This window comes from Bison bison, unplaced genomic scaffold (assembly GCF_000754665.1).
Source record: "Bison bison bison isolate TAMUID 2011002044 unplaced genomic scaffold, Bison_UMD1.0 scf7180017864040, whole genome shotgun sequence".
In the NCBI taxonomy this organism is placed as follows: Eukaryota; Metazoa; Chordata; class Mammalia; order Artiodactyla; family Bovidae; genus Bison; species Bison bison.
Genome location: NW_011494612.1, coordinates 4,230,494 through 4,251,338, shown reverse-complemented (window position 1 = coordinate 4,251,338; position 20,845 = coordinate 4,230,494). Strand labels below are relative to the sequence as shown.

At 39.8% G+C, this 20,845-nt stretch overlaps 1 protein-coding gene across 1 annotated transcript in view; it reads right to left on the bottom strand.

The window, feature by feature from the left end:
- PRKCI (protein kinase C, iota) overlaps positions 1-20,434 on the bottom strand; it is a 71,308-nt gene extending 50,874 nt beyond the window's left edge. The window contains exons 1-2 of the mRNA XM_010835231.1: positions 20,094-20,434; positions 5,854-5,975 (exon numbers count right to left, since the gene is read on the bottom strand). Coding sequence (XP_010833533.1) covers positions 5,854-5,975; positions 20,094-20,194 — 223 coding nt within the window. The 5' untranslated portion in view covers positions 20,195-20,434. The remainder of the gene's footprint in view (positions 1-5,853; positions 5,976-20,093) is intronic.
- Positions 20,435-20,845: the final 411 nt, after the last annotated feature.

The window sequence follows — 20,845 nt, the reverse complement described above, 5'->3', positions numbered from 1 at the left end:
GACCAACCTAGATAGCATATTCAAAAGCAGAGACATTACTTTGCCAACAAAGGTCCGTCTAGTCAAGGGTATGGTTTCTCCAGTAGTCATGTATGGATGTGAGAGTTGGACTATAAAGAAAACTGAGCACCGAAGAATTGATGCTTTTGAACTGTGGTGTTGGAGAAGACTCTTGAGAATCCCTTGGACTGCAAGGAGATCCAACCAGTCCATCCTAAAGGAAATCAGTCCTGAATATTCATTGGAAGGACTGATGCTGAAGCTGAAAATACTTTGGAAAATACTTTCCAATACTTTGGCTACCTGATGTGCAGAACTGACTCATCTGAAAAGATCCTGATGCTGGGAAAAATTGAAGGGGGGGAGGAGAAGGGGACGACAGAGGATAAGATGGTTGGATGGCATCACTGACTCAATGGACATGAGTCTGAGTAAACTCCGGGAGTTGGTGATGGACAGGGAGGCCTGGTGTGCTGCAGTCCATGGGGTTGCAAAGAGTCGGACATGACTGAGTGACTGAACTAAACTGAACTGATTACTGAGTACTGCTCTAGACACTGGAACTCCACAGAAAAGCCAGGATCTCTGCTTTCATGGAGCTTATAGTCTACACAAACAAGATACAAAGTGAATACGGGTTCAGAAGAAAAACAGGGGTTCTTGAAGAACATGACATCTGAATTAAGACCTGAATGACAAGAAAGAGACAACCATGTGACAATCTTGGAAGAGAACTCTCCAGGCAAAGATGAAACAAAGTATAAAGGTACCAAGACAATTTAAAATGGATGGCTCTAAACCAATTTCATTCATTTATTTGTATTTTTATTTATTTTTTGGGGCACATCACCTGGCATGCTGGATCCTAGTTCTCTGACCAGGGATTGAACCTGTGTCCCCTGCAGTGGAAGCTTGGATTCTTAAGCACTGGACTGCCAGGGAAGTCCTAAAACCAATTTCTTTTAAAGAAAACGCATTATCTAGGGAATTCCTCAGTGGTCCGGTGGTTAGGACTCCCTGCGTTCATTGCTGAGGGCCCTAGTTCAATCCCTGGTTGGGGAATTAAGATCCCACAAGCTGTGCAGCATGGCCAAAATAAATAGATAAAATAAATATACGTCTTTTAAAAAAACAAAAAACCCACATTATATAGTGACTTCTATATGCACTACAGTTTGAAAATCACTGAATGCAAAAGCACTACATGGCAAATAAATAAAAAGAAATGATCAAAACAGGACTAAAATAACACTGACTTGGGTAAGAAACAGTATATTGATACTAACTATATTTTTCTTTTGCTTTTCCTCTTTTCTTGGCCATGCTGTATGGCTGAGGTGATCACAGTTCCCTGACCAGGAATTGAATCCAGGCCATGCAATGAAAGCGCCAAGTCCTAACCACTGGACCCCCAGGGAATTCTCTATGCTAGCTATATTCTATGCACTGTGCTAAATTATATAGTTTCATTTTCAGGCTGAAGACATATTATGAAATATCCACATCATTTATAATTAACAATATTTAAACAAACCTTTAGATAGAGAAGGTCAAAAAGTAGTTGAATAGATGAGAAAACTCAGTCTTACTCTTAAATAGTACAAAATATAAAATACAAAGCTAGCATTTCACTTATTAGATTTAAAAAACGTTCAGTTCAGTCGCGTGGTTATGTCCGACTCTTTGTGACTCCATGGACTGCAGCACACCAGGCTTCCCTGTCTATCACCAACTCCCGGAGCTTGCTCAAATTCATGTCTATTGAGTTGATGATGCCATCCAACCATCTCATCTTCTGTCGTCCCCTTCTCCTCCCTCCTTCAATCTTTCCCAGCATCAGGGTCTTTTCAAATGAGTCAGTTCTTCACATCAGGTGGCCCAAAGTATTGGATTTTCAGCTTCAGCATCAGTCCTTCCAATGAATATTCAGGACTGATTTCCTTTAGGATGGACTGGTTGGAGCTCCTTGCAGTCCAAGGGACTCTCAAGACTCTTCCCCAACACCACAGTTCAAAAGCATTCATTCTTTGGCCCTCAGCTTTCTTTATACTCCAATTCTCACATCCATACATGACCACTGGAAAAACCATAGCCTTGACTAGATGGACCTTTGTTGGCAAAGTAATGTCTCTGCTTTTGAATATGCTACCTAGGTTGGTCATAACTTTCCAAGGAGCAAGCGTCTTTTTATTTCATGGCTGCAGTCACCATCTGCCGTGATTTTGGAGCCCAAATGTTAAAGACATAATACCTGAGGCTGGTGAAGGCAAGAGTGAAGGGATGTTCTCATTCAATGTAGTTGTGCCTTAAACTGGTTTAACTTTCTTAGACAGCAAACTGTCACTAGCTACCAAAATCTACAATGTGCATACCGTGTGCATTTACTACTGAGAGAGTCCCATACAACAGAAGAAATTTACATATAAAAATGTTTATTATATAGTAGCCAAAATCTCAAAACAGTCCAATGTCCATCAATCAAAGATTAAATAAATCATGAAATATCTACAATATGGAATATTTCACAGGGTTATAAAAAAGATAATGATATAAAGGGATGCATACTGAAATGAAACAATGTCCAATACTCATTATCAAAGTTCACTGGCTTGCATATATTTCTTTTTATGTGAAATAAGCTGTTTATTAGTGATATATAGAAATAAGAATATTTATATATGCATAGGACATATCTAGAATGATATACACTAAGCTGTGGTTTCTTCCCTTAGGACCAGGACTGGTGAGGGAAGAGAGAGGATAAAGGGTAAACAGAAGATTTTTTAAATTTCATAATCATCTCTACTACTTTTCCCCCCCAAACAGTAAACATGGATTACTTTAGAGAAACTTTAAAAAATGTCTTAAAAAGTGAGAATGGGCTTCAGTTTATCCATAGCTTGAAGCTAGAAAAATATCTTTTCAGGGCTCTTCATATTAGTGAATACAGAAATAGCCAGCCCCAAATATTGAATTAAAATGCCATTCCTTAAGATCAAATTCCATGGGTATTACAATTAATTGAGAACCATTACACAAAACTAGCATATTCAGGCATCTTTCAACTATACTTCAGTGACATTCCATCATGTAAAATAAAGGCTAATGTGGTTTGCAAAGCCTTCTGGGATCTAGTCCTATGCTTCTCAAACTGTAATATTCATGCAGCTCACCTGTAGATCCTGTTAAAATGTAGATTCTGATTCAGTGATGGGGCTGGAGAGCCCCCTTTTCTACTAAGTACCACAGACTGTACTTCAAGTAGCAAGGATCTAGCCCAAGTTCCTTAGCACTCCCCATCCTTAATTTTGAAAATTAACTGATTTAAAAAATTATTTAGAAACTAGCTTTATCTTAAGCATCTCTCCCTCAGCAGTCATTTTTTTTAAGTAAATTAACATAAAATCTCAATTTTTAAAAAGCCCTTTTGGGGCAGCAATAATAGCCCTTATGAATAATCAGCATCTGATCTGAATAGCAATTGAGTAGTATTTTAATTATTTGCTGGCAGGGGGAGCTATATTTTAAAAAGGAGCATTAGTGTAATTAGGCCTCCATGGCTTCTGGTTAACACATTAAATATAAAAACACTCTACCACCTCCAAAGTTTCTACCACAACCCACAAAGTTGCCACATCCACCTTCACAACCTCTCTGTGATCCACAGATTGCGTTTCTTGTCTAGGAAGGGCCTTTTTCATGTCACAGCTCATCCATTAATAGAGTGGTATTTCTGAACACCAGTTTTATCAACTGTGTCATGATCATCAAAAGTTACAAAAGCAGGGACTTCCCTGGTGGTCCAGTGGTTAAGAATCCACCTTGCAACACAGGAGATGCAGGTTTGATCCCTGGTCAGGGAACTAAGATCCCACATGCCGAGAAGCAACTAAGCCCACACCCTGCAACTACCAAGCTCACACGCCTCAACCAGAGTCTGTGCACCACAATGAAAGATCCCCCATGCAGCAACTCAGGCCCGACGCAGTCAAATAAGTAAGTAAATAAATATTTTTAAAAAGTTACAAAAGCAAATCCTCTCTTTTCTCCACTCTACCTGTCTTCCTTAACTTCTATAGTTTCAATCTTGCCATACTTTTCAAAGCAGTTGCTCATATTCTTCTGTATCTTCTTTAATACCATCAACAAAAATTTTCTTTGCTTTCAAAAGAGCATTAGGCTTTACAGAATCCTCCAGAAACAGCTCCCTGGTTTCACCAAACACCCAGCAACTTCGTGTGGTTCTGCACTCATTGCCACGTCCACCTCTTCAACACTTGAGTAAGTCATAAGACTAAAAGTCCTAGAATGTTTTGTCTGGGCGTCTCTCATCACTGCTCGATCTGTCAGTGTGCCCCATTTCTCAGAATGTTCTCTTAAAATGTCGTCTGTAGTTTCAGAGCAGAGTTCTCAACTGTGCTGGTTCCTCTGGATCATGGCCCCCCTCCTTCTGGTGGTGGCCAGCTGGGGGTGATCTGGTAGTGGTTTTACCTCTGTTCCCTGGTGGCTCAAATGGTAAAGAATCCACCTGCAATGCAGGAGACCCAGCTTCGATCCCCAGATCGGGAAGATCCCTCGGAGAAGGGAATGGCAACTCACTCCACTATTCTTGCCTGGAGAATCCCATGCACAGAGGATCCTGGCAGGCTACAGTCCATGAGGTCGCAGAGTCAGACATGACTAAGTGTGACCAATGTTTTCACTTTCACTTTGAGATCAGACTTGCCTCTTCCAACTCAGGTTCAACAATGGGACCAAGAGGAGGAGGCCTCCCCATTCTTTCAACTTAGTGAATTATTGCCCTTCCCCACATACCATGTTCTTCATACCTTCATGCCTTTTTATATCTTATACTTTCTTTTTTCTCTATTTCTTTCTGGTTCTCCCCTCACCTACTCCCCTTCAAAAGCTTTTACTCTGTTAGAGGTTTAGTTCAAACTTTGCAGATATTTCAGGCATATGTGAATGCTGTTTCTTTCTTATTCTGAGACTCCTATGCATTCAGGGTTGACTGTCACACTTGTTTTTTGTTAAGTCCATCTCCCTGTGGAGTTTGAGGATAAAAAATATCCCTTCTCAGCACACAGATACAAAATAAATGCTTTCTGTGTACAAGTTATTAAAGAATTAAGTTTCTAGGACTTTCCTGGTGGTCCCATGGTTAAGACTCAGCTCCCAGTGCAGGGGGCCCAAGTTTGATCCCTGCTCAGGGAGCTACACCCCACATGCTGCACCCAAGAGATCGCAAGCAGCAACTAAAGATGCCACGTGCCCCAACTAAGACTCTGCACACCCAAATAACATTAAAAAAATAAATTTCTGCCACCACCTTTGAAATAATGGTTGTCACAATCACTTTTTCAATTAATTAATTAATTTTGGCTGTGCTGAGTCTATGTTACTGTGCTAGCTTTTCTTTAGTTGCAGCAAGTAGGGGCTACACTCTCTGGTTGTAGTGTGATGGCTTCTCATTGCAGTGGCTTCTCCTGTTGCTGAGCACAGGCTCTAGGGTATGTGGGCTTCAGCAATTACAGCTCATGGGCACTAAAGCACAGGCTCAAATAGTTGGGGTGAACAGGCTTAGTTGCTCTGTGGCATGGGGGATCTTCCAGGACTGGGAATAGAACCTGTGTCTCCTCCACTGGCACTCGGATTCTTTATCACTGAGCCACCAGGGAAGCGCCTCTCTGGTACTCTTTTAAACGCTTGAGGGAAAATAAGAATGGCATCAAATTTCTAACATACCTTTCCCTCCTTATATTAATTAGAATTTTTACTACACTTTAAAAACAGACAACAGAATGGCATATGAAATCGAATGCTCACACAGGCAGCCCTCTCTTTGCCACTCACCTTCCTCATCTATCCATTTCATGGTGAAAAGTTGTTCGTTGTCAAAAGAACACATGTCTCGAACCTCATTACAAAGACCCTCGAAGGATATTGAAGGTTCAAAATGTGTTATCATGATATCCCTGAAAAAGAAAAAGGAGTTTTAAGTTAGAGAGTGACTAATAATGCCTGATGTTTTGATGGACTTCAGAGATTCTGTGTGGACATCAACACGTGTCACTTCCAGTAAACTATCTCTGTAAAAAATAAAACACCAATACTTAATAATGCTTAAAAATAAAAACAGTGGTTTTGTGAGAAATCTTAATCTCCCCTCCTCATTCAAGAAGCCCACCCTACCTGCTTTAACAAATAGGAGGTCCACTTTTGTTTTAATGCTAGTTATCAGAAGCTCACTCTTTTGTGAGTACTATACTCCAAAGACAAGTAGCTCTATTATTGGTCGGCTTCTGGATTATACTTAACTGAAATATCTTACAATCTCTAATCACTAATCTCCCCTTCCCTAGAAGTCTATCTTCATCAAAGAGATGGCCCTTCAAAAATTTAATAAGGATCTGTCACGTCCTCTTCTTCAGCCTTAACTTCCACAGACTAACCACCCAGATTAGCAATCCAATTCCCAAAATCGACTTTAAAATATAATTCATATTATAAGGTAGACACCCCAAAAACAAAGGAATAGACATAAATATGCATTTATTTTCACATTACTGTTAGATAAATCATAACACTTAAATAAATCCACTGAGCAGCTATTTACTACAAGACTCAAAAACACAACAAAATGTTTTAGAACAAAAGCCTGGGTGTTCCTCCAAGGAACCATGAGAAGACTCCCTGTGATCTGATCCCCACGAGTAGCCAGCCACAGTCATCCTTTTCAGGGAAAGTCAAATAGACCCAATGACTAATTAAACAAATATATAGCGATCTCCATGTGCCAGGCTCTGTCATAAGGGGTTTACAAAATTAACGTTGTTCACATCTTTCCTTTGCTTTAAACTCTCCAAATGCCTTTCCCAAAAGTAAAGGGAAACCAAAGTCCCCAGAAGGGTCTACAAGGCCCTGTAGGAACTGGCCCTTGCTGCCCCTCTGACCTACCTCTTCTACCACTGGACAGATAAACCAGTGTTTAGAGTCCACCATCTACCCCAGCTACAAATGTAAGCTTGATGAAAGCAGGAATTTTGTTCATTATATTCCTAGTGGCCAACACAATGTCTAGCACAGAACAGGTATTCAATAAGTAGTTGTTGAAGAAAGGAAGGAAATGCGTTAGGGACTGTGTGAACTGACATGGGTAGTTGGAATACAGAATGTGGAGTAAGAAGTAAGGTGTTAAAATTGTTAGTCATCTGCAAAAAAAAGTTAAAACTCCAGTCTTCAGAGACTCTACAGAAGCTTAGCAGAGAGCCACACATGGAAAGTGAATGGCCTTTCTTGAAAACGAGTCTCTTCCTAAGCATATCATGGTTTCATGCCCCTGTCTCTTAGAACTCTCTCGCCTTGGCTTCGTAACAGTCTGCTTCCCTGTCTCCCTTTCTACCATTCTGAACACTTATTAAGTCTCCTTCTGTCTTCAATCATAAGACATTTTTCACTCCTTCTCTCATATTCCTTCTCTGTCTTTCTCTTTCTGAAACCTAATTCACTTTTAGTGTTTTATCTATTAACTCTATGTAAGTATTTCCTAAATCTGTAATTTCAGCTCTCTTTGTAGTATTTAATACTCTAGATAAGCTGGTTCCACTTTCTATTCTTAACATGATCCCACCATTTCCAGCACAAACACTCTATTATAGACATCTGTACTCACAATCCCCATACATAAGACTTTGATGATCTAAGTTTTAATCCTGTCACTTCCTCAGTTTAAGGAGGGAGGTGGAAATTTTTCTTCAACATCATCTTTTTTTCTTCAACATCAACTTCCATTAAAACCTTTTTAACCTCATAGCCCCAATGGTCTACACTTCTAAACCTGCCCAACGTGTATCTTATGCTCCATTTTGTTATTAAATTAATTATATACACACATCCTTAGCTAAATTATAAACTGGAAGATAAAAAATTCTTGACTCTTTACTACATTCATGTAACTATTTTATGTACACAATAGGGACTCAAATATTCCTTAACTGAATGTAGAAGATTGCCAGGAGAAATATCAATAACCTCAGATATGCAGATGACACCACCCTTATGGCAGAAAGTGAAGAGGAACTAAAGAGCCTCTTGATGAAAGTGAAAGAGGAGAGTGAAAAAGTTGGCTTAAAGCTCAACATTCAGAAAACGAAGATCATGGCATCCGATCCCATCACTTCATGGCAAATAGATGGGGAAACAGTGGAAACAGTGGCTGACTTTATGCTTTTGTGCTCCAAAATCAATGCAGATGGTGACTGCAGCCATGAAATTAAAAGACGCTTACTCCTTGGAAGGAAAGTTATGACCAACCTAGACAGCATATTAAAAAGCAGAGACATTACTTTGGCAACACAGATCCGCCTAGTCAAGGCTATGGTTTTTCCAGTGGTCAGGTGTGGATGTGAGAGTTGGACTATAAAGAAAGCTGAGTGCTGAAGAATTGATGCTTTTGAACTGTGGTGTTGGAGAAGACTCTTGAGAGTCCCTTGGACTGCAAGGAGATCCAGCCAGTCCATCCTAAAGGAGATGAGTCCTGAATATTCATTGGAAGGACTGATGCTGAAGCTGAAAACTCCAATACTTTGGCCACCTGATGCAAAGAACTGACTCATTTGAAAAGACCCTGATGCTGGAGGGATTGGGGGCACGAGGAGAAGGGGATGACAGAAGATAAGATGGTTGGATGGCATCACCAACTCAATGGACATGAGTCTGAGTAAACTCTGGGAGTTGGTGATGGACAGGGAGGCCTGGCGTGCTGCAATCCATGGGGTCGCAGAGTCGGACATGACCGAGCAACTGAACTGAACTGAACTGACAAGGAAATACCACTGTTTATGTTTCCTTAGCCTATAAACATATACAGATTCTTTAGTGTGTTTCAGGTGTTTGAACAAACAGGTTATATGATTTTCATAATAACTGTCAAACTAATCCTGTTTTACAGATTTAAAAAGCAAAAGCACAAAGGAATATTTGCCAGAGTTTCACAGGAAATAGAAAATTAATTCAAATCCACATCTCCTAATGACACTTGTGGATGCTGTGATCTGACCATTCCTCTCTCCACTTCGCCTGCAGAATTCCCCATTAGCAACAGAGCACCTGTCACACCAGCTGCCGGGAATGCTACCACCAGACATCCCCAATCTTCAGCCTCTTTCAGAGATTTGACTCCTCATCTACAGTCAAAGCCCGTTCCTGGTCAGCCCACAACTAATGAGCAATTCAGTATAAAGGTCCTACATGTGACTTGCAAAAGCTATGAAGTGCCAATTCATCTTTAGAACTCCCCAGAGGGTGAGCTAAAGTTTCTGTTGAGACGTCACAGCATCTTGATATTTTCCTACCTAAGCTTGCTTCCTTCCCTCCCCTTATCTTCCATAGCTATCAACCCCAAAAGTACTCCTGAAAAACCACCTGAATGCTCATCTGCAGCACTACCTCCCACAACAGCATCCACCCAAAGCATAGCTACCATCAGATGTTATTTTGTGACAAAAGCATAATGGGTACAATAAGTCAATCTCACTTTTAAGAGACTGGCTAATAAAAACTATAATCCTTGTTTCAGAGATTTAATGAGTCTAATTTAGTACATGGGCTTCCCAGGTGGCTCAGATAGTAAAGAAGCCACCTGCAATGCGCGATCCCTGGGTTTGAGCCCTGGTTGGGAAAATCCCCTGGAGGAGGGAATGCCAATCCACTCCAGTATTCTTGCCGGGAAAATCCCCATGGACAGAGGAGCCTGTACAATTTAGTACATGAAACTGATTTTTTTTTTATTTTTCAGTGAAAATACATGGCCAGCACAAACAAATTATACACATTCCCCCAACTAAATGTAAAATTCTGAGAGTAAGCATTTTGTTTTGCTCATCGCTGTATCACCAATATCTAACACAACATCAGGCCAGAACGGATGCTCAATTAATATATGTTGAGTAAATGGAGGTGTCGTATGTTGGACTCTAAAAAAAGCACGAGGAAATGTAAGATAAAAAGCATTCCACAAAGGAGGAATGACATATTCGAGGTAGCCATAGTATAATGGTTAAGACATGAGCGCTAAAGCCAGTATGTTTGGGTTTGAATCCAGGCTCTATCACTTACCAGCTGTATGGTCTTAAGTGAATTATTTGCCTTCTCTGTTGGCTCAATTTCCTCACCTATAAAATGAGAATAATATTATCTCCTATGGTATTTTAAGGATTTAATGTGTCAAGTGAATTCACACTTGTAATACTTAGAATAATACCTAGCATATTGTTTGTCTTTTAGTCGCTAAGCTGTGTCTGGCTCTTTTGCGATCCCATGGACTGCAGCCTGCAAGTCCTGGGATTTCCCAGGGAAAAATACTGGACTGGTTGACATTTCCTTCTCCAAGGGATTCTCCCAACCCAGGGACTGAATCTGAGTCTCCTGCTCTGGCAGGTGGATTCTTTACCACTGACGCACCAGGGAAGACCAACCTAGCATATAGCTTAATGTGTTCAACATACCCTTAATGTGTTCAAGAACTTTTAAAACTTTATGTATTCATATAATACTTTAAATAAAAGTGGAACCTTATTAGATGAAAATAATCCAGCTTTCTAAAGACAACACACAGATTGTTCAATATGGTGGAGGGAACAAACATCTATATCCTTTCTGAGTGAAAGTATTAGTTTCTCAGTCGTGTCCAACTCTTTGTGACCCCATGGCCTGTGGCCCACCAGGATTCTCTCTTCATGGAATTCTCCAGGCAAGAATATAGGAGTGGTTTGCCATCCCCTCCTCCAGGGGATCTTCCCAACCCAGGGATTGAACCCAGGTCTTCCGCACTGTAGGCAGATTATTTACTGTCTGAGCCACCAGGGAAGCCCCTTTCATTCTAAGGGCCCACTGAAATGACAAGTTTATCAAAGTCTTAGAAAACAAAAAAAGGCATCAACAGCAGACCAGAAAGTATGAAAAAATCCTGGATGACTGAAAACAGATGAGATAAAATTGATGGAGAAAACATACCAGCCCCCAAAATTAAAGTTAACTGGAACCCTTTAAAGAGAGAAGTTTTACTGACACAAAATTACTTTTCCTTCTCTAAACATCTAATCACACTTCTTTGTTTTTCAAGTGTATCACACTTACATAAGCATTCATTATAAGTGCTTTTAAAAAACTGCTTTAAAAAATATGAGTTAAAGAACAGAATAATGTTATATACCTTTACAATGTAAAAATTAACAGGAAAAATCGAGACGTGAGAAAGCAAAAGGAAGTATAAATTCAAAAACATGTCTTTCCTAATGGAGAGTCAAAACTCTTATCTAAAACTAATAACTAAATATAAAAGCAGAGAACAAGAAAAAAAATAATAACCTGAATTTAAAAATAGTCAAAGGACTTGAACAGACACTTCTCCAAAGAGTATATAGAAATGGCCAACAAGCTTAAGAAAAAAATGTTTATCGTCACTAATTATCAGAAAAATGCAAACCAAAACCATAATGATAGGGCAGAAATTAACACAACAAACTATATTGTAAATCAACTGCACACCAACAGAAAAAATCACAATAAAATGTCACCTCGTATCCATCAGGATGGCTACTATCAAAAACCTAGAATAACAAGTGTAATCAAAGATGTGGAGAAACTGGTGCCCTGTGTACTATTGGTGGGAATGTAAAAAGGCACAGCAGCTATAGAAACCAGTATGGATGTTCCTCAACAAATTTAAAAAAGTATTTCCATATGATCCAGCAGTTCCACTTCTGGCTCCATATATCCAAAAGAACTGAAAGCAGGGAATCCAACAGATATTTGTACACCCACATTCACAGCAGCATTATTCACCATGGCCAAAAGGTGAGGCAACCCAAGTGTTCACTGACAGATGAATACATAAACTCAATGTGATATACAAACACAAAGAAGTATTATTCAGCCTCAAAAAAAAAAGTAAATTCTCATACATGCTACAATATGAATGAATCTTGAAGGTGAAATAAGCCAGTCGCCAAAAGACAAATACTATATGACTCCATGTGTATGAAGTATCTAAGGACTAAGGACTAAGGATTCGCTCAGTCGTGTCCAACTCTTTACAACCCCATGGACTGTAGCCCACCAGGCTCCTCCGTCCATGGGATTCTCCAGGCAAGAGTACTGGGTGGGTTGCCATTTCCTTCTCCAGGGGATCTTCCCAACCCAGGGATCGAACCCAGGTCTCCCACATTGCAGGCAGACGCTTTAACCTCTGAGCTACAAGGAGTCAAATTCATAGAAACAGAAAACAGAATAGTAGTTGCCAGGGGCTGGGGGTTGGAGGAAGATGGAAGAGTTGTTAATATGTAACTTCAGTTTTGCAAAATGAAAAAGTTCTGGGGATTGGTCACATAACAATGTGAATATAGTTAACACTACTCAACTGTACACTTAAAAATGGTTAAGATAGTCAATTTAAAACATTTTACTATAATTATAAATAAAAGAAAAAGCAGGAGGAGGTATATTATTTAAGCTTTAAATGTAACCACAAGAAAAACTAAAAATTGTGAGGAGAGGAGGCAATGAAAAAGTGCTAAATTTCTTATCTTTCATACTGATCAACAGATATAATAAAAAGAAAGCAAAATTTTAATAGTAGTTAAATCTTGGTGGTGGAAATGGGGATTAGGAGGAGACAAGAGATAGAAAGAAGAGGTACTTTGTAAATATTGAAACCCTTCTGAATGGCATAGATTATTATTAATTTTTCTACCATGTAAAGGTATGATTTTATGACACATGTTACTCTGTAATAAAATAAATATAAATAAAATATAAAACAAATTTTAAATTACTGTTATACATAAATAAAATTATTGTTCTAATTATTTTTAAAGTGTGTATTTCAAAAAGAAAATTAAAGCAGAAAATAGTTTCTTCCTCTAGTGACATTAAAAGGCAACTTGCTTACCTTAAAGCAATCTTTCTTTCAAATTATCCCCCAGGTTACTATTATGAGGGGGTGAGGATTGGGAGAATACATTTTAGAACTAAATCAGAAGAGAAGAAAAGGCTTTCGCTGAACTTCCCTGGCAAAGAACAAGTGTGACATTATCTCTTTGAATGCAAAGAGAAGAAATTAGTATGATCAGGTGTCATCAAAATATGAGTTTCTTATTAAAGTTCACTCATAGTTACAATTAACACTATGGAAGCATATTTGTAAATAATACAGATTTTTCAGAAACTTTATTTTTCAAGACCTGTAAAATATTTACCAGACTGTGCAAATACTTTTAAAACATGCTTTAAAAATCCTTTAGAAATCATAAGTACATACATCCTAAAGAGACTCAGTGAAGCAGTCAGGCTTCATCTACTGCCACTCCTTAAGTTCCAGGAACTAAAACCTTTAAGGGACTTTTTTTTTATAAATACCCCTCTAAGCAATTGGGTAAGCACCATGTTCATTTATCCCACAATCACCAGATTCTTATTATAGTACCAAAACTAAAAATAAACTGCAAAATAAAGATATTACTTCTAAGGTACAAAACAAATTATCCATGGAAGTTTTTTTTTCCTGGTTTTAACTTCAGTGTTGGCATAAATTAGCTTACCACTGGTCTTCAACAATACAGTCTGCTTTACCACAAAGATGCCCAAAATGGTAAATTTAGATATAGTTTTAGCTGAATTTAAAAAAGAAAAGAATAAAAGCATTTTTAACTGTGCTTCACCAGTCAAACAGTTTTAAGCATTCATTATGTTCCTATGTTCTAAAATAAAGAATCTAAAGCTTTTCCTTAGGACTAACTGCTTTAAAAAAAAAACCTGAAAAAAAAAAAACAAACCATATTCAGTCCTTTCGCTATTTCAACATAAGCTTTTTTCCTAAATTAAATATAGCAGAATCAGAAAAAAATTTTTACTTGTGTTCACCAATATAATAGATTTAGGCACGATTATCCATGGATGTAATACCACTGGGTAAAAGGTGGTGAGGAAATATTTGTACCATCTCAAAGTATCATCCCTCAAATTAATTGTTAATTATAAGAAAGCCAAAATGCAACATCTATATTTTAATAGTCAAGGAGATAGAAAAGAACTATGAAATATGAATTTGAATATAAAGAAAAAGTAATCTCAAAAAGGCCCATCAATATATTAACAGGGCAAAGGGAAACTTCTCTGAAGAGTAAGACTCAACTTTGTATTGTGGTTTACTAAGCCTCAGTATTATCATCCATAAAATAGAAATGATATCTACTTCTCAATATTGTTTTAAAAAAATTAGCATTTTTTGCCAATTGTATTTGCAAGAAGTTAAAAGACCGATAAGATGTAATGGAATCATAAGGAAAAATACTTCATTTGTACACTGTTATTGGGAACGTCAATTGATATTTTTGGAGGACAATATCAAGTTTTAAAATAGGCATATCTTCAACCATGCAAGAATATATATTAAATATAAGGATATTCCTTCAACATGACTTAATAGAGCAATTTAATGAAAATTCATCAACCAGAAAAAAAGATTATATAAATTATGTTGTAACAATAGTATGCAAGACTATGTGCCAATTATACAGAAAGAGGCAGATTGCTCTATGTATATCTGCCTGCTTATCTGTCTATCCCGACATGGAAAAGTGATCATGAATGAAAAAACTCAAGGTACAGAAACACATATAAACATGTGAACACATTTATAGGAAAAATAAACGTGTGTGTATATGTATACATATAATACATTGATATGATGTAGAATATCCCCAACTGTTAACAATGCCCCCCCAGGAAGTGAGAGTGAGAGGTTATGGGGGAACTTTCTACTTTATATATTTCTGTATTTTAAAAATTAACTCTGGTGCCTCGTCTTTCTGATCTGTAGTCGGCTGCTGGTGGCATTTTTGTTCCTATCATTCTTCTCAGCCATGTTCCTACATAGGTTAGCTGTCTGTCACGTACAGTGCTGGGGACACAGAGCAGGCACACAAGAAACAGCTGTTCAATTGCTTCTGGACATTTCCACCTGGATGCCCCCAAAGCAAATTTTGATTACTTGTTCCAGGGAATTAATTACCTTCTCTAATAAATCTCTTCTTTCTCTATTCCCTAGTCTCTCCAAATGAGAAAATCCAAGTCAGACTCAGACCCTCTCTCTTTTCCACAAGCAATCACTCTCTAATTCATAATGATTCCACCCCCTGAAATCACCCCAAATCCACATCCTCTTTTCCATCTCAGAATCTCTCACCTGGACTCCTTCCAAAGCCTCCAGATAAAGTTTCATCCATTGCTCATTCATCTACTACACTGGTTCTAAGAGTGATCTTTCTAAAATAAAAATCTAAATCATACATCCCTTACTTAAAATCTTTACCAATGAGAAATAGTCTGAAGTCCAAAGTATGATATTCGAGTCTTCCTCATCCAGTGCCTGTAAACTTCTTACTAGCTCACTTATCAGTGCCCACTATACACGTTATGTCCTAATGAGAAATGACTATGGGACTAACAACTAAATCCATCTTAACTCCCCAAGCATATCATGCAGCTGTGCAATGCCTGGAATGACCTCCCACCCAAAATCGTAGTCCACCAGACAAACAAACTTATCTTTTAATAGCCTCAAACACCGCATCCTCTAGGAGGGCTTCCCTCAACCCAAACTCCTCCCCAAGAGCCATCCATACATATAAACACACACATACACATACACACACACACCACTTTATGAACTTTTTAAAGTCTTTCCTCCTACAAGTCTCTCGGTTCCTCAAGGGCAGAGCCTTATACCCACCTCGACATCCTCTGTGACCACTCTGGTACCATGTACCTGGCTCAGAGTAATTGTTCAACAGTATTTATTAAACTGAGTTGAAACACACTTTGGTAAAATGTGAAATCCTAAACAAGATTGGGTTTTCTAAAATCTGTGTTTTGATTAGGCTCATTTGAACCATGAAAGAAACAAACACTCAAGTAATCTTAGAAAGAGGGTCCAGGAGCTGTATTAGAAAGCTATCAAGAAACATCGCTTTCTCTTCTCGTTTCCTCAGCCCTTCAGTTTGCATATGGCAAGCCTGGCCTCACCAGCCTCTCTGGTAACTCTTCAGCTTCAGTCCTCGCTGCTGACAAGCAGTTTATCTCCACATTATCTAATCCAAATTTCTGAGAGGGTTGTTTTGGGTTTGGCAGCAGGCCACCATGCCCTTTCTCTCTCTCTGGTGAAGCTATGGATCTGCTGCCTCTGCTCAGGTGCCGGGCCAGACAGTCTAGGACCAATAACTGACCTTCCCCTAACTTTCAACTCAATATATCATTCTTATTTCCTTAGAACCCATACTGGAAGTATATCTCTAAAATTGTTTTGTAATACTTTTAAAAACACGTCTTGCCAAGACTTGTCCACAGTGAGAAAATCCTGCATACTTCGTCACTGAACCAGCTATACTTTCCAAATATGTAAGGAGCTCATCCCATTTTGTTTATAGTTGTGCACTGAAAGAATCCTCTGGATTCGTAACTGCTCAACAGCGGAGGTTTACAAAGCTTTTCGCAAAATTTCTCTTATGTTTATTATGCAAGGAAATGAGTAGTCCAGATATTTTCTTGTTATATTCTACCCCGTAATATCCAGTAACTTTATATAAGGATAGCACACACAATGGCAATCTACCACTAACCCACAAAACCTGTTTCTCCTCCTCCAAACTAACAGTAGGTAATGATTGAAGAAAGGCAGGCTACTCAGTGACAAGCTCATGGGAAGAGGAGTACAGGCCAGGAGACAGGCACTCTTAGGTGGTATCCAATAAACTCACATTCTCAGGGCTATTAATCTTCTGCTTAAAAACTCGAAAAGGGCTAATTAAATATCTTTTATATCTAGGGAGACAGCACAGTTCCACTAAGAACAAATTTAACATGAGAACACTAAACATCATTGAAAGGGGCAGCAATTCATTCACTAAAAAATTCTGGTTATTCCAAGATTTCAATATTCACTGGAAAGAAATATTATTAGAAGGGGATAAGGGGAAAACTCTCCCATAACAGCTGTTCTCATGATGTGAAAGAAAAGAAACTTTTTCATATGCAGATTGTCCTCACACTTCTTGATGGTAAGGGAAGAATTTTCTATTTAAAAACCAGGCAGGTGTTCTAGACAGCCAACCTGTTTATTTAACTATCCTCATTGGTGACTCATTTTAGTTTCATCTGTAGTAATGAGCAGCTGACTACACAATATAAGAACCATCAGTTTGGGCTATTGTTAATAAACATATAATCTTAACAGATCTAATTTCAGAGGTCAGAAATTGGTACAATTTGGAGTGCTGATGTTGTCTTCAAATGAGGCTTGAAATGAAGGCACTATTAGAAAGCTTTCATTGAATAAAGGCACTAAACGGCAAGAGGTTGATTAACTACTAATCAAAATTCATAGGTTTTTAAAAATAAGCAAAAAAAAATTTTACACTGAGTGTCTTGGAGACATTTTAGTCAAGCATTAATAGGGTTATAAGTCCTTATCCTCCTTTTTAAAAAAAAAAAATAGAGCAGTACCTACATTCTAAAGTAGAGCAGACTTAGATTTCTTTGCAAGGAGAAGGCAATGGCACCCCACTCCAGAACTCTTGCCTGGAAAATCCCATGGACAGAGGGGCCTGGTAGGCTGCAGTCCACAGGGTGGCGAAGAGTCGGACACAACTGAGTGACTTTGCTTTCACTTTTCACTTTCATGCGCTGGAGAAGGAGATGGCAACCCACTCCAGTGTTCTTGCCTGGAGAATCCCAGGGACAGGGGAGCCTGGTGGGCTGCCGTCTATGGGGTCGCACAGAGTCGGACACGACTGAAGTGACTTAGCAGCAGCAGCCAGCAGCAGCAGCAGCAGAGGCCTATTTGGGCCTGTATGGTATCAGTGGTAAAACATCAGCCTGTCAAGGCAGAAGTCACTGGTTCGATCCCTGGGTAGGAAAGATCCCCTGGAGAGGGAAATGGCAAACAGTAGTCTTGCCTGGAAAATTCCATGGACAGAGGAGTCTGGTAGGCTACTATCCATGGGCTCTTTGGACTATCCAAAGAGTCCAATACAACTGAGCAATTAAGCACGAGGCCTATTTGCAATTGTCAAACTAATAAAAACAGGAGAAAAAAGGAAGAAGCACTATTTTCATGTTTCATAGTTGGAATCATTGAAAACTACCTAAATTTAACGTCAAGAGTCAGAAAAGTAAACCGGTGAACTAAAAACAATAGTTTAACAATAAATATGAGAGGCACAGGGGAGCAAGGAAGCAGAGGGTAGGGTGTACCCAGTTTATCATCTTTCAGAGGAAGGAATCGCTAGATACCATCTAAAGCTGATAAATCACACAACGGAAGTATAAAACTTTAAAGTAAGAAATAAAGGCAATCTCCAGAAGAACAAGAAATGAACTATCAATAATAGTTAACTCTTGAGGTTGGGAAGACTGGATGGGGAACACTTTTCATTTTATATTTTTAAACAATTTGCCCGTTCCTACTGTGTGTGTGTGTGTGTGTGTGTGTGTGTGTGTGTGTAAATCTAGCTTTTTAAAATTGTCAATAATCAGACACTATAAAAAAAGAAAATGTACTATATTTCATTCTCTGTACCTAACAACTCACAGGCTGTCAACTTTATAAAAGAGAGCAGATTCTAAAGTGAAATATCTCATCTGTCAAAGATAAGGTAAAGGAAACAAAGCAATTTTTTTCCAGTGCAAAGTACAGAGCTATTGTTTTCAAATCAAGACTTCCTTGATCAATTTAAGCAAAACCACGGTTAGTGTCCAAAATAACTCCTTTAACTACTCCTGAATACAGTCAAGCTAATAAACAGAGTCCGAGGCTTCACTGCAGCAAACAAAATAATAAATCCTTTTATCAAATCAGTAAGACACATAGGAGCTTATATTTTCTTTGAAATCAAAACAAGGGAGGCATTTTGAAAGTTTGCTATCTTCACTGATCCTCTCAGGAATGTAAAAGTATGCACTGCAGTTTCAAACCTCCTAGTGCTTGAGTTTTTTTTTTTTTTTTAAGCAATTTACTTCTGCTTGGACAAGCAGTTACGACAGGCCACAGAAGTTGGGTTTTCTGTTAGCCCTCAGTTTCAAATCTTTAAGTTCACACTAACAGTTCAGCTTTCTAATGTTCCTAAATGTAATTATCTCAAAAAAAATTTCACACCTCAACGGAACTCAAAGGAAGGGGGACACTTCAGATTACTGATTATGGAATATGATTTAATACTGTGATTTTAGGACTGGGTTATTTTTGGTAACCACAGTAGTTGTAACTTAGGTGATAATATGAGTAAAGATCACAGATTTTAAAACTGCTTATTCTCACCCTCTTCTCTTCTTGCAGTATCTCACCCTATCGGACAAGACTTAAAAAAAAAAAAAGACTTAAAGCAACACTGACAAAGAAGAGTTCACGAATTTTAATTTACACATACACAACCTAACCTAGGCGAGACCTAGTACCTAATGCATATCCCTGAAAACACATCAACTTTACTCAAATATAACCCCTACGTCTAATATACTGGCAGCCTGATCATATTCCTGATACATGTCGGGAACAAGACAAATCTGACTTAGAAAACCAGAGGCTATAGGCCTGCTGGTAATCAAAAGGGTCAGCAAACGGAAGCAATTCCGTCTTTAAAACCTAATAGTAAACTTAGTTAACTAAGGCATCACTCAGAATCAACTCTCAACTCCCAATACATACAGACTTAAAAGACATAAAGCTCTTTGTAAATCTTAGTAGGCGAGTCTCTCAAACCCACCAGGGGGACCTACTTACTCCAAGGCTCCTCCCCTGGACCCTACTCAGGATTCTCAGCCGTGCGGTTCCAGGGCGTCCTGCACCACCACTGGGTGGTGGTGTCCCCATCCAGTGCCCGGTGTTCCTCCCCCGACCACTCGGTCATCCATCCCGAGTCCCCCCGACTAGCCCGCCCAAACCATTCCTCCCACATCTCCAGCCCCACATTCGCCCCTCCTCCAGGCCAAGCCGAGCTGGTCTTTCTCCACCCCTGCCACCCCCACCGCAGGACACTCACCCGCGGTAGTAGGCTTTCACCCGGACCTGGTGAGAGTGGTCCCCAATGCCGCCGCCTGCGATCGGGTGAGACATGGTGCTGCTGTCTCTCTGGGTCGGCATCTCCTTATTCCCCCGCCTCGCCGGAGGCCGAGGGTACGGGGGGCGCGCCGGGCGCCGCAGGGGACTCCGCAGCTCGAGCCTCCCGCGGAGCCGCGGCTGCCCTTTCGCCTACCTGCCGTCCCCGCCCGCGGCGCGGACCCAAGTGTCGCCTCGCCTGGGCAGCCGGAACCGCACGGCTCCTCCCACCGCCGGCGGCCGACTCTGCCTCTACGACCGCCCGGGCCCTGCACGCCTCCCGCCTCCGTCCCTCCCACCTCGCTCGCTCCAAAGGCCCACATTCCGGGGGAGGGCGGGTGCAACCATTGATCCAAATCAAGGAGCCTCAATGTCCGGCTGAACCATTCTTACGGGAGTAAGGCAAAGGGGAGGCAGGATGGGGGTGGTGCTGAACATCATATCAGATTCCCCGGCAGGGGGCCTTTTGTGGGAGCTGTAACTGAGAGAACGTGAAGATTCAAATACTATACTTCTGTAAAAAGCCCTCCCTACAAATATGGTTGGAGACAAGTGCTGCGGCATCTCACCCCAGTTTCCTAACTTGGTCGCGTCCGCGGTCAGCCGACTGGGGACTCGGAGAAGATTTGGAGTGCGGGTTTCTGGGATTTGGAGTCCCCGTGGAATTCTGGGACTTGAGGTTCCTTACGAGTAGAG